The 15,655-nt window shown below is 37.6% G+C and overlaps 1 protein-coding gene across 1 annotated transcript; it reads left to right on the plus strand.

The window, feature by feature from the left end:
* Positions 1–435: 435 nt before the first annotated feature.
* On the plus strand, positions 436–11,334 carry LOC307137049 (septin-4; the record flags this gene model as incomplete). Its single annotated transcript, XM_079834529.1, has 11 exons — positions 436–462; positions 563–787; positions 3,907–3,991; positions 4,376–4,462; positions 4,597–4,720; positions 7,406–7,540; positions 7,654–7,771; positions 8,454–8,543; positions 10,711–10,807; positions 11,083–11,222; positions 11,323–11,334. 11 exons carry the CDS (start codon positions 436–438, stop codon positions 11,332–11,334), a joined length of 1,140 nt encoding a protein of 379 aa, XP_079690655.1.
* Positions 11,335–15,655: the final 4,321 nt, after the last annotated feature.

Here is a 15,655-nt window from a genome sequence, read left to right on the forward strand (position 1 = left end):
CTCAGAGAGCCCAGATATAGCCTAGCCTACAGTAAAACATGAAGTTTTACATTACTGCATACACTGAATCTTCTAGGTTTTGATGAAGTCAGAGATTATTTAAGGAACTTGAAGGGAAAATAAGAGGTTAATTGTAATCACTGCATATTTTAAAACATCTGTCACCACAAACATAAAAACAGTAAAGTCTAACAGCGTTCAAAATCCACAGTGTCTAACGTTATTCAACTTCCAGACAGTTTACAGATGGAGGACATCGACCTTCAAGGTAGCAATACATCTGTAAATACATTTTCTGTAATCTCACAGCAAATTGCTGTTGTTATAGGCTAGATAATAAACACTGTATGCTATAGTTAGTGTTGTCAAGGAAATTACTTTTTAAAAATAATTATAATTATTATTTGTCTATTTCCCATGCCACATAATCTTATCATGCCAACATCTGCCTTAGTTGATGAGGTAGGTCATTTATTTACATATTTACAATTTAGGAATAAGTACAAATTCAGTTCACACAAGCTGTCAATCACCACATTCAGTCAATCTGCCTTTCTGCTAGTTTAAAGTGCTGGATGACTCCGGAATGGAGAGTCTCCCCAGGGATCCTGACACTTCTCTTATTGACTCGGCTCAAGCAGAGGACACAGATAAATGTGTCCTTTCCTCAGACACATCCTACTCACCCTCATCTCTGCATGAACAAAAGACTCTTCCCATCTATGACAAATCACCTCTTAGACGCAAGAGTCCACAGGGCCGCTTTGACCCGTATGACTCCTCAGAGGTACAGTAACACACATGCTGCAGTGGCCACAGTGTGATGAAGTCTCCTACAGGGTTCCTACGGGGTTTGGAAAAGTATGGAAAAGTATGGAATTTAATTTGAGTAATTTCCAGGTCTGGAAAAGTATGGAAAAAATAAATCAGAGTATGGAAAATTATTTATGTTTCCAGACTATTGTCCCTATTTCATTTTCTAAATATAAAATTAATAATTTCTAAATGTATATAATAAATATATACACAATCGTTTTTTTCAATGAATGAAAAACTTGCAGCCTAGCAATGGCAGTAAAGGTCAGACCTGTGTGTTCCTTCCTTTTCACAGTTCAACAGTGGTTAACACAGCACTTTGTAGTTTGAGAAAGCAAGTTGGGTTTGAGGATAAAACAGAGTCGATGGTGGAGTTCTTAAAGGAATAGTACACACAAAATTAAAATTTGTCATTTATTCACCCCCACGTCTTTCAAAACCATAAGACTTTATTATATTAATATTTTTTTATATTTTAAATCTGAGATGTTTTAGTCCCTTTATTAAAGGACTAGTTAATGACTAAATGAAAATGTCCTAATCATTTACTCACCTCAATGCCATCCAACATATCCATGCCTTACTTTCTTCAGTGAAAGATAAATTAAGTTTTTGAGCAACCAACTGAGTTGGTTGCCATTTTGGATGGCTTGGGGGTGAGTAAATGATTAGGACATTTTCATTTTAAGGTGAACTAATCATGGGCGTCAGTTTGGTTTGAAATGTGCTGGGGACAGAGACGCATTCAGAAGTGCATTTTCAGAAGTGCTGGGTACATTTTTTTTTCTCTTTCGCGCAGGTCATGTTTTGAAAGACGATGTCCTGCAGCTTACTAATGTAAATAAATAAAAATGTCAGATGAGAGACATATTGCGGGTCTTATAGCCTATCTTACTCATGCCGACGAAAGCGCCCCGCGAATTCTTTAATATTTTTCATTTTTGCAATTTATTTTACCACTTCATTATCAGAGTCCCACTGGAGCCCGTGTTTTTTTTATCCTCCCTATTACACATTAGTTACAGCCATTAAAATAGTTCAGTTTTGTTTTTAATGTCAAAGTAGATATATTTCGTTTTGTTTCTTTATTAAGTTCATTTAGAAAAATGTTTAAAGCATTTAATGTTTGTTAAACTAAAGTTTTTGCTTTTTAAAGTGACGACCAAGCGGCCAGCGGCCAACCCAACACTTTAGCCTCTGAAATCAACACTTGACTTGTCTTGCTTATTAAATCCATAAAAAACACTTAAAGCATCGTTTAAACGTTTAGCCTATTATCACCACCATCACAGTAAAAAGGCATTTTTGACAAGATGAGGCATGCAGATTGCAACGGCGCGCGCAAACAAAACGGGCTACACAATCTAAACAAATAATTAAAAATAAAAAACATGCTGGTTGTCTTACCTTAGGCTACACCTCTCCGCGAAATGAATATATATCCGATCTTCAATTCCCATGCTATATGCACATTTAACGGAGTTCATGTCAACGAAATCAACCGATATGAGTATTTTATTCATCAGCTCTTTTCAACATCAAAGACCGCATTATGAGAACGAGCGACCTAAACACTGGTAAGAGCATTTAGTCTCATTAATTTTAATGAAGATGATTGTGCTTTTGAGCATCTAAAACTTAGCTTATTTTCAGTTTCACTTGTGGCAGTTTGCGTGTTGGCTTGCTTTACTCATTTGCGGCGATGCGTGTTGCATAGCGCCGTCCTATAGCCTAAAAAAGCCCGAAGCCCGGCCCGCGTCTGAGGCTATGACTGGAGAATTGGCCCGAAGCCCGGCCCTAGGGCGTAAAAAATTCGGGGCCCGTCGGGCTCGGGCAGAAATGTAGGGCTCTACTTTGAGTAAGGCTGAAAGCGTGTTTCTTTTTAATAAATTTCTTGAATGTCTCAATTACAGTAGGCCTAGCCTATAGATAATTATGATATTTGTGGCTGCACCGGGGTCCGTCATTACGCTAAATCATGAGCGGTCCATGGCACCTGCTACCCATGGCTGTTAAGAACTGTATAGGCTACATCAATCCATTACAACAATTTCGTGTTATGGGCACTGCCACTGATACAGGCAGCGGAAGAGCCTATTTTACGGAGCTTGCTTCTGTTTTTCAAACGTTTTTACAACAAAAGATGTCGTTAAAACGACATAAGATCTCGTTATTATGAGAAAAGATGTAGTTAAAACGACATAAGATATCGTTATTATGAGAAAAGATGTAGTTAAAACGACATAAGATATCGTTATTACGACACAATTGAGTGGAAAAAATAATATGTGTGTGTCAGCAATGCTTCACCGCAAAATTGAACTCGAGGTTTAAAAAAAAAAAAAAAAAAGTGGTGGGTACAAAAGGACTCGTGACAAAATGTGGTGGGTACGCATCCCCCCCGTCCCCCCCGAAATCGACGCCTATGGAACTAATCCTTTAAATATCTTCATGTGTCCAAGATTTCCAAGATTAACACAAGTCTTATTAGTTTAGAATGACATGAGGGTAAGTATATTATAATAGAAATTTCATTTTTGGGTAAATTAATAACCCTTTAAAAAAATTGTGACTGATTTAGCATTTTGATCGTTAAGGTCACAAAAGGCAATATTTTAATATAGGATTTCTAAATATTAGATAGCCTACATAGAGGTTTTGACTCAGAGTGTAACATACTTGTCGGTGCCGATAGCATTGTGGGTAATTGCGTCGCCATGTAGTGCTGTTGTGCTTCGGGAGACCCGAGTTCGAGTCCTGCCTCATGGAATTTTCCCAATCCCGCCCCCCTCTCTCTCCCACCTTACTTCCTGTCTAGCTACAATACTAAATCTTTAGAATGTAACACTTGTTAGCAGTTGAATTTGAAAACAATTTATCAGAACAAGTTAAATATGGTCAGAAAAATCTGTAGGGAAGTCTGGAAATTCGAGTCTGGAAAAGTATGGAATTTTGAAATGAAAATTGTGTAGGAACCCTGCTCCTATTTGATCCAAAATACAGTAATATTGTGAAATATTATTACACTTTAAAAAGACAGATGATGTCATGTGATATACTGTACAGATTATGTATTGTTGTGCCTCCCAGGAATATGTTGGCGTTGTGACACTGCCAAACCAAGTCCGACAGAAAGCAATGAAAAAAGGATTTGTGTTCAATCTGATGGTTGTTGGTAAGAAACACACACTATGCAGTTTTTTAAATAGGTCTCTTCTGCTCACCAAGTAATATTGTGAGGCATTATTTCAACTTTAAATATATATTTATTCCTGTGATGGCAAAGCTGAATTTTCAGCATCATTACTCCAGTCTTCAGTGTCACATGATCCTTCAGAAATCATTCTAACATGCTGATTTGCTGCTCAAGAAACATTTCTTATTGTCAATGTTGAAAACAGTTAATTAATCTTTTTATTTATTTTATCTTTTTTGTAGAAAGTTCAAAAGCATTAATTTGGAATAGATTTTTTCATAACAATGTATAAGTCTTTATAGTCCATTTAATACGTCCTTGGAACAAAATGTTAATCTTAAAATATATCATTTATATGTTTAGGTGAGTCCGGCTTAGGCAAATCCACTCTTGTCAACAACCTTTTCCTCACAAACCTCTATACGGACAGATGCATGCCAGATGTTTCAGGTACACTTAACATTACTCAACAACAATTGTGTTCATACTACTTATAAAAGCAATATTGAATTGATTAAGGATAAGGCATCCAAAAATCAAGCAAAGAAGATCTGATGTAAAATGTGTTAATTTCTGTCTCACAGAGAAGATAGCTCGGACAGTGTCAATAACAAAGAGCACCGTAGACATTGTTGAAGAGGGAATAAATCTAAGGCTCACTGTTATCGACAGCCCTGGTTTTGGAGATGCCGTTAATAATAATGAAAGGTACTTAAGTGTTAAAGTTGCACTTAGTTATTTTTTGTTTATGTTGCACTTGTTGAACTTATACTGACATCTAGGGGTGTAGAAATATGAGTGTTTTATGATTAATTTATTCACTAAGTGAATAAAATTCAATAATAGGGGTTTTCTGGCTATGGAAGCTTGTTTCCGCCACAGAATAAAATGTTTTAAAATGAATTGCGACTTTTTGTCTCACAATTAGTTTACATTACATCAGAATTGCATGATATAAAGTCGCAATTGCAAGTTGTAAAGTCAGAATTGCGTAACATAAAGTCACAATTCTGAGAAAAAAAGTGGGTTGGACTTTATTTTGAGGTGTCATTGTTACAGTGTAAATATATATATTTAAATACTGCGTAACATTAATTAACAACATGTACTACTATAGGGTTAGGGTAGGAGGTAACACTGTGACCTTATTTTACAGTACATAGTTACTTGTACTTACCATAGTAATAACAGTAAATTACGCATAATTACATGCAACTAACCCTCGAACCAAACCCTTATCCTACCTTAACCCTATAGTCAGAACTTAAATATATAATTTACTGTTATTACTATGGTAAGTACAAGTAACTATGTACTGTAAAATAAGGTCACAGTGTTACCTCCTACCCTAACCCTATAGTAGTACATGTTGTTAATTAATGTTACGCAGTATTTAAATATATATTTACACTGTAACCATGACACCTTAAAATAAAGTGTAACCAGGTAGGATTAGGGTTTGGTTGAGGGTAAGTTGCATGTAAGTATGCATCATTTACGGTTATTACTATGGTAAGTACATGTAACATATGTTACACTGTAAAATAATTGTGTTTTTTCCATCAGAACTGGACTTTATAAGTCATAATTGTGAGAAAAAAAGTCAGAATTGTGAGATAAAAAGTCGCTATTATCTTTTAAATAGTTTTATTCTGTGGCGGAAACAAGCTTCCATATCTGGCAGTGCTGGGGAATGTTACTTTTAAAAGTAATGCATTACAATATTGCGTTACTCCTTAAAAAAGTAACTAATTGTGTTACTTAGTTACTTTTTATGGGAAGTAATTAGTTACACCATTTTTACGTTACTTTTTCTCATCTGGGCTGGGCTTGTTTAGCCGCTTCTCCACCGTCGGGCCGAGCGGTTCTTAGAAACCGGAATTCTCAACCGTGCTGGTAGAATGAGTGTAGTGACGTCGCAACCATAGACTGTAAAAAAATATGGACGTAGTGTCCGTGACGTCACCCATAGGATTCTGATGAGCCGTTCTGAAGCGCAATGGTGGCCGTTGCCATCTTGGCAGCGCGTCATCGCGCGTCACTCCCGGATAACAGAAAATGGGCAAAAAGGCGGGACGTGGGCGGAGCTTAAGTGACGCGATGACTAACAGACAGCAGATAAATGGCTATCCACCAGTCACTCGAAGTGGCCACGCCCTTAATTATGCAGAACTTTAAGGCTTTATATAATGTAAACGAATGAGCTATAAAAAAATTCACCCCCCTCACAGTTGTCATGAAGGGCAAAATGAGCCGTATAGACCAAAAGCACCATTTGTACCAGGCTGTAAACATGTTTTATTCTGCTCTAAAGTTGACCATTTTAACATGGGGCTCAATGAGATTCTGCTCCCTTCTGGATCCTGTCCCTAGCGGCCAGTCGATGAATTGCAGTTTGAGGCACTTCCGTATTGGTTTCAAGAGAACAACTGCGGGAGGTTGCCGCTTGGTCGCAACTCAGGATTTGTCACTTGTCCTAATTCCTGGCTACCAGTTTCTCTGTAGCTGGCTAAGCGGCTTTTGTTTTTTAATAACAAAAAAAGTTACATTTTTGGCAAATGTGAAATGAATAAGCCTCGGGCTGAAGGAAATGCAATTTCACGCCTGTATAGGGAGCAGCTCAAACAAACTTTTCAGCTGTGCTGCAGTTCTGAATTACAGAAGAATAGGATACAGGAGAAGGAAGTTCAACACTCTTCAGCAATAAAAACAAACAAAAAATGAAACACAAATGTGATGTTTATCTAAAGGAATTGAATTGGATCATTGAAGGTCAGCAGACATTGGTTAATAAAGTGAGATTAAATACATCAAGTATATTTGTGTAATTTAACATATTGCATTTTACTTTACTTTATTTCTGAGGAATGCTGAATCTGTTTTCGTGCAAGTGAGATGAGTAAATGCTCACATTTAGTGTAGAACTATTATAAGTATCATGTTTACACAGCGCACACAACACCTCTGCACTTAATCACCATTTCTTTTAAGGAGAGCTGTCAGTCAATACATGGGAAAGCAAAGTAACTTGGATATTTTGTTGTAAATTTAAAAGTAATGCGTTACTTTTAGTTAACTAAAAAAGTAATGATTACATAACTCGCATTACTTGTAATCCGATACTCCCAACACTGGTTTCTGGTATAAAATTCAGGACATCAGGACAGCTTTTATTAAGCTGTGACTACATCTCTTGTGAGTGTATTCATTTAAGCATAGTTTAGAACTATTAATAATCATATATTTTTTTTGGATGTGTTGTTGCCATCAAACAGCTGAAAATCTTTTTCAGAAATATCAAGCTCTATTTTTCTCACTTTTACTTGAGTGACCGCCTGTTAACAGGAATTGGTACACATTCCAAAAGGTATTTAAACATGGTTTTGGTTACAGCTGGAAGGCTGCTGTGAATTATGTAGACCAGCAGATGGAGAAGTACCGCAGAGATGAGATTGGGCTGAACCGTAAAAACATAAGGGACAACAGAGTGCACTGCTGTTTGTACTTCATCTCACCTCATGGCCATGGGTAAGACCTCTTCTCAACACAGGTCTTTGTGTTTATTTCTATCTCAAGCTTTCCCTAACCATAAACATATAGACTAAAGTCAGTTAATAAATGTAATTTTTGCGCTGTCTCAGCCTCAAACCAATTGATGTGAACTTCATGAAGGCCCTGGATCAGAAGGTCAACATTGTCCCTGTGCTGGCTAAAGCAGACAGCCTCACTCCAAAAGAGAAACGCAATATGAAAGCCACGGTGAGAATGAGCATGTACTGAAAATCTGTTTCAAAAGTGTATCATATAGATGTATGTTTGAGAACATGACTTCCATTATCAACAACAACCACCAGATCTTCGAGTTAAAGGGATAGTTCACCCAAAAACGAAAATTTGATGTTTTTCTGCTTACCCCCAGGGCATCCAAGATGTAGGTGTCTTTGTTTCTTCAGTAGAACACAAATGAAGATTTTTAACTCCAACCGAGGCCGTCTGTCAGTCATATAATGCATGTGAATGGGGTCCAATTCTATTAGAGTAAAAAAAACATGCACAGACAACTTCAAATTAAACCCTGCGGCTCGTGGCGACACATTGATGTCTTAAGACACGAAACGATCAGTTTCTGCGAGAAACCGAACGGTATTTATGCTTTTATTTCACCTCATATCAGACGAATGTCATCAGCTCTCCAGACCGCCATAACTTCCTGTGAATAAGGTCAAAATACCGGCGCGATCATAGAAATATACGTAGATTCCTCATTCGACCGATCCGCGCAGGTACTAATGGGGAATCTATGTATATATCTATGACCGCGCCGGTCTGAAGACACAAAGACACCGACATCTGATGCCCTGGGGGTAAGCAGAAAAACATCAAATTTTCATTTTTGGGTGAACTATCCCTTTAAGCAAATGTATTGCATTTGTTTCCTTAGATTTTGACAGAAATGGACAAATGCAAAATTAAGACCTTCCAGATCCCAGAGTGTGGTCCGAATAATGGGCAGCAGGATCTAGAGTTAAAGGTCAGCACTACAGTCATTATTTTCTTTTGGAAATGAGTCACAGATTTCTTTTTGCTTTTTAAAAGCAGTTGTGACATGTATTCTTTCCCTTGTGATAAAGAGGTACACAAAATAAGAGTATTGAAAATAACATACTTTTAAAAAGGATATTCCTTTTCTTAGATTTACATGTTATTAAATCAAAATATATTATAGTTTGAATGTATATTTAGTGCAGAACTTAAGAGTGTTTTTTTGTAGTATATGTCCATCTTTATATGTAATTACATAATTACTTCTATTGTTTTTGAAATATGGTGAAATATACTTTTAAATGTACTGATAAGCATTTATAGTTAACTAAAATATATATTAATGTCATTTCTATTGAAATTTGTAGATTTGTATACGTTGACCGATCAGCGTATGATATCAAAATACAGCAGGAGCGTTTCAAAAGCAAAAGCAATGAGTCGTCTCGTTGTACTTTGATGTCATGCGCTGATCGGTCTGCACAGCGCTGATGCATCTTGAACAACCCTTCCATCAACAATGGCGAACGTTGAGTTACTATTGATGCACATGGCTTTGCAAACCTATCGGCATCAAAACACAGCGAATCCAACGCATTCATGCAGCTCGCTGTAATTTCTATAGACGGAGATTACAATTGAGAGCTGGGGCCAGTTGCATAAACCGTTAAGACTAGTCTTACAAGTTAGACATAATTTTTTTTCTTTAAGACTGTTCATAATTTTTTTAAATCAGTTACATAAAAACATAGACTGGCCTAATTTGATACGAAAAGTAAGACTGAATGCCACTTGCCTAACTGCTAGTGGCTCATACTAGATCTTAAGACATTGTCTTAACATAATGGCTTAGTTTATGCAACTGGCTTTGATTTGAAACTAGTCTCTGACTCCGAACCAGCACTCAAACTGCCTTGAGACAACACTATTTTGGCAAGTTTAAGAGTCAAGACTACAACTCCCATGATTCCACGCTCATTCACCGTCATCAAGCTACGCCTTTGTTTTGAATAAGCAACCTCTAGCCGCGAAACTTACATACTGTGCCTTTAATATGTTAGTTGACATCAATATATGTGTAGTGTACAACAAAATATTATTAAAACATAATGATTTAAACTTTTGATTTGACATTTAAAGTGCACTTTTTGAAAGTGTGCGTCATGAAAGTATACTCTCTTTAAAGGGATAGCTCACCCAAAAACGAAATTTTTATGTTTATCTGCTTACCCCCAGGGCATCCAATATGTACGTGTCTTTCTTTCTTCAGTAGAACACAATTGAAGATTTTTAACTCCAACTGTTGCAGTGTGATAGTCGTATAATGCATGTCAATGGGGAATATTTTAGAGTATGAGAACAATGAGAGTAAAAACACATAGACATACGAATCCATATTAAACCCTGCGGCTTGTGGCGACACATTGATGCCTTAAGACACGAAACGATCAGTTTCTGCGAGAAACCAAACAGTATTTATGTTTTTTTTTACCTCTTATCAGACGAATGTCATCTAGTATTCCCAGCGCCATAACTTCTGGCGAATAAGGTCAAAATACTAGCGCGATCAAAGATATATATATACATGCCTCATTCGACCGATCCGCGCAGGCACTAATGAGGAATCTATCGATATGTCTATGATCGAGCCGGTATTTTGCATGCATTTTGACCTTATTCGCCGGAAGTGATGGCGCAGGGAAGGCTGATAGAAAAAAATGAAATACATTTTTAAATATGGATATTTTTCTTACACAAACGCATCAATTCACTTCAGAAGGCCTTTATTAACACCCCGGAGCCGCGTGGAGCACATTATTTGACAGACAGATGCATTTTTTATGGACTTCAAAAGCAGAGCAACTATTACTGCCATTCTAATGCTTGGATTAGCCTGAACATTTTTAATATAACTCAGATTTTATTCGTCTGAAAGAAGAATGTCATATATACACCTCGGATGACTTGAGGGTGAGTAAATCATGGGCTAATTTAAATTTTTGGGTGAACTATCCCTTTAAGTACACTTAGTATTTTTTTTAAATATACTTTTCAGATTTGACATTCAATACAATTGAGGGTACTTCTTCACAAGGGTTTAGCTTGTTTATAATCCTTTTGTGACAGCTCTACAATGTTTCCATGTCCTCTCATAGAGATGTATACCCTTTGCTGTTATTGGGAGTAATACAGTAGTAGAGAGAGATGGCAGAAGAGTTCGAGCCCGTGTCTATCCATGGGGGATTGTAGAGGGTATGTTCACTCACACCATCAGATGTCATGAGATCACTCAAAAATAGAAATTATGTCATTGTATCTGTCGTTATAATGTTTCCAACCTATATGATTTCCTTTTGTGTAACACAAAATGAGAAATTGTGAAGGATTACACTGCTCTTTTTTCATATATAAAAGAGACCATTTTTTATGTTCAAAATTTTTGAAATATAGCAGAGAGGTTGTATATGGTGTGTATGTGTACTGTATGTAACAGCTCTTTTAAGCATCACCCTTTTCCTCTCCAACAGTAGAGAATCCATCTCACAGTGACTTTGTGCATCTGAGGAACATGTTGATCCGCACACACATGCAGGACCTGAAACAAACCACTCACCATGTGCTGTATGAGAATTATCGTATCAATTGCCTGTGCAAGAACCCGTGCTTGGTAAAAAAAAAAACATTCAACTCATTTATCCTTTAGCACTGAGAAAATTTCATAAGCTTGTTAATAATAATAATGATGATTTTTTTATTTTCACCAATAGGAGAATGTGTAAGGATTTGCCAGCTGGATAACAGAAGAGGACAATATGTGTGTCACTGAAACCACTAGATGGAAGAGGCAATGAATAGATAAATAAATTAAATTGTATCATATAGAATGAAAAATCACAACAACAAAAATTTGTTTAAGCAGCAATTATCCTGCTAATATAAAAGGGCTGACAAATTACCAGACAATTACATTAATTTTAAAATGAATATTGTAATTTTTTTAACAGAATAAAAACAGAGACATGGCAAGTGTTTGAGCTCTTTAAATTGCTTTGAAGTGTGTGAAACATTTTACATATCTGAGGTTAATGAATAGATCTGGGGTAAGGCAAAAAAAAACCTCAAAAACAAAAATGAAAAACTATGTAACTATAATCCGCATCTTTTTTATTGCTTTTAACTTTATAAATTATGGTGAGTTGAAATTGAAAAACATAACTAGCAATATTTAACAGTGGAATTGACATGTATTGTCAAAAGTGCACCGTCTTCCCTAACTGCTGCACTCCCTCACTTACACTCAAAACTACAATTCCCAGCATTCCTCCTGCTCATAACCTGCACCTGCACCTGATCAGCATGCTCACCACCACAGTATTTAAGCACACACCTAATCTTCATTCATTGTCTATGATAAGGACTACAGTCTTTTTGCCTGAATACTTACCGCCAACGTTTCTCCAAAGAGCTCCTACTTGCTCCTTGTGTCTCTGATTCCCCAATGATCATCCTCTTTGCCAGTAAGCCACTTCCCTTACCTATGTACCCATGTAGCCCTTAGGGAAGATCCTTATAGGCCCTCATGGCCTTTGGGCCCCCTGTACACAGTCCCCCATCATGCATTTTGAGCATTTTTTTTACCTAGATGTTTTTGTGCAGGGTTTCACACAGCTCATTGTATAGTAGGACAGGGGTGTCCAACCCCTTCTCCTGGAAGGCTACCATCCTGTAGATTTTAGCTCCATCACACCTGAAAAATCTAACCACATTCTTTAGGAATGCTTAGAAAATTATATGTTGTATCAAATTACATTAGGCCTATATGATTGATTAGGGGAGCCTTCATGGATCGGACTTGTTTGTTCAGCACATCCCACAGATACCTGGTTGGATTGAGATCTGGGGAATTTGGATGCCAAGTCAACACCTCAAACTCGTCGTTGTGCTCCTCAAACCATTTCTGAGCCATTTTTGCTTTGTGGCAGTGCGCATTATCCTGCTGAGAGAGGCCACAGCCACCAGGGAATACCGTATCCATGAAAAGGTGTACATGGTCTGCAACAATGCTCAGGTAGGTGTTACGTGTCAAAGTAACATCCACACGTATGGCAGGACCCAAGGGTTCCCAGCAGAACATTGCCCAAAGCCTCAGCCGGCTTGCCTTCTTCCCATAGTGCATCCTGGTGCCATGTGTTCCTCAGGTAAGAGACGCACACGCACCCGGCCATCCATGTGATGTAAAAGAAAATGTAATTCATCAGACCTTCTTCTGAATGTCACCTCCTTCCATTGCTCCGTGGTCCTGGTCTGATGCTCACGTGCCCAATGTTGGCGCTTTCGGCAGTGGGCAGGGGTCAGCATGAGCACTCTGACTGGTCTGTGGCTATGCAGCCCCATACGCAACAAACTGCGATGCACAGAGGTTCACCTCTGTTCCTTCCTCGGACCACTTTTGATAGATACTGACCACTGTAGACCGGGAACACCCCACAAGAGCTGCAGTTTTGGACCCATCACAATTTGGCCGTTGTCAACCTCGCTCAAATCCTTACGCTTGCCCATTTTTCCTGCTTCTAACACATCAACTTTGAGGACGAAATGTTCACTTGCTGCCTAATATATCCCACCCAATAGCAAGTGCCGTGATGAAGAGATAATCAGTGTAATTCACCTCACCTGTCAGTGCTCGTGCTCGTAATGTTAGGCCTGATCGGTGTATTTACATTACATACCGGTAGTTTGTACTTTACAATGTAATCTTAATCAGAACCTGATCTTAGTAAGAAATACAATTTGAAATAAAAAAGATGATCCCTTAATTAACCAGAAAGTTAAAATAACCTGCTGTAGGCCTACATTGTTAGTTCATTACTGTTTTTGCATTTGCTACAGGCGTCTCTAAACATCAGTCTTTTCATGGTTATAGCAATTAGTTCAGAGTTGAACACATTTATTATTTACTTATTCTAGTTGTTTAAATTGTTCATTGGTATATGTATTTTAAACGCAATATAATTATTATTATACCGACCAGCAAACGCTATGACGCGAATCAACGCGTCTTCAAGCTGGCGTCGGCACCTAGTCGACCAATCAAAGACCGGTTAATAAGCGCGACGCGACTAAAACGCTCCCAGTACACACTGCAAGTGAACGCGACGCACAGCACAGCTCTCACTGATATAGCCTTGAACAGTTGGCCGTGCTGGTTTGTGTGTGTTGTACCTGTGCTTTCCTCCTTATATCCTGGACATTTAGTGTCAGGAAAGTGTTTTTCCTGTACTAATCTCCACAGATAAACTCCGCATAGAGAAATATTCATTTAGGTAAACATCAAAGGCATTGACAAGTGGATGTAAACTCCGTCCGGTGAAATGGAGCACTTGTCGTCGACCACCAACCGGTTCGTGAATGCGATGTACAGACAACGCGGTAAGGGCTATTTTAAAATAAACACAATTTATTTTCTAATCTATGGATATGCAAATGTAGGTCATAAACGTAGCTAACCGATTTTACATAAATGTTTTAACTTTAATATGGTCTCTTTCTCTCTCTGTTTACACACTTTCATTGGCTCCAGATCCGGAGGTATGGATGCATAACAATTCAACTTCTCATTTATGATTGAAATGTAGTTAGATTTGTAACAAAACAATCAAACTGTGCAGTCACGACCCCCACTTGTCTAGCATCTTACTGGAGATCAGAGCATTAGTGTGAGGTATTAATGTGTCTGGACTAATGAACAGTGACAGGCTGGATGAATGCGGGTCACGTTGTTTGCATTAGAGACTGAACGACTTTGTGTTGAAGCTCTGTTTATTTGTGACATTCAAGCCTGAGTGTGTCCTGTAAAAATGAAGTACAATAAAAACATGGTAGTTGGATAACAGTAAGCTTTCTTTCTAAATACGAGGGAAACTGTTTTTCATGTAATTTTACAGTCAAATGTAAATTGGAGTGTGACAGACCCAGTCCACATTCACTTTAATTGCATGGAATTGAGAAGCTGGTACATTCCTTTTTGTGTTTCATGAATAGGTTTAGAACAACATGATGTGAAGGTGAGAGAACTGATTTTTGGGGTGCACAGATGATAAAGTAACGTTATGTATAATTAAAGGCAATGCCACTTATGATTTTCTCTTATAATGCTTCCAATGCACTTCAATATAATGAAAGTAAATGGGGTCTGGTTCTGTCAAGCTCTGAAATTACTAAATAAATAATTAAAAATGATATAAATAAAATAAATAACATCATTATGTTTCCTCACACAAATGCGTTTTGGTCATTTATCCATTTGACATTATTGTGGATAAATTGACAGGCCAATCACAATTAAATACAGGAAAATAACACCAATTACAATTTAGTATGAAAAGACATGCAAGAAAGAAGCCCAATCACAATTCATATGCAAATAACAGAACAATGAATGTTTAAAATATATTGAAAATTATGTCAATGGAAGATTTTCCCATTTTAATCTTTAATCTTGCACTCCTAAATCTGAAGATGCAATACTATTTTTAAATGCATGTTATCAGGGGATTTCAACTCTGGCCCTCAAAGGTCCACTTTCCTGCAGTTTATTCTGTGACCATTTACCTCGGAAGTGGGATGTCGCAGCTGGGAATGACGTCACACCCAAGTTGACCGCGTTCCAGTACACATGGTCCGAGAACTAACATGGATGCGTCCAGGCAAACCTTTGTTGTGCTTGCTCTTTCGGAATACAAACGCATAAAAAAAAAAAATCTGTATTTTGCACAGTATGCCAAAGTATGTTTACAAATAGAGTATGGATAGTATGTGCACTAGGCACTGAGTTTATTATGACACAGACAAACAGAAGTATATCACTACTGGTGCGCTGAGCATCCATATTAGATTCTGAAGTCGGTGTTGTTTTGCTTGCCCTGAGTTTCCCAGTTGCAACCCTGCTTTGAGTGGGCATTCCAGTTAAAAGTTCCTACTGGGAACTAGGAATCTCCCACTTCCAAGGACAAATGGAATAATGCACCATTAGGTCCAAACTGATCATTTAGAGTTTATCTGTGTCATCTGCAGTTGTCTAGTTTAGCCATAGAAGACTGT

The sequence above is a fragment of the Gobio gobio genome (genome assembly GCF_949357685.1).
Source record: "Gobio gobio genome assembly, chromosome: 14".
Lineage (NCBI taxonomy): Eukaryota > Metazoa > Chordata > Actinopteri > Cypriniformes > Gobionidae > Gobio > Gobio gobio.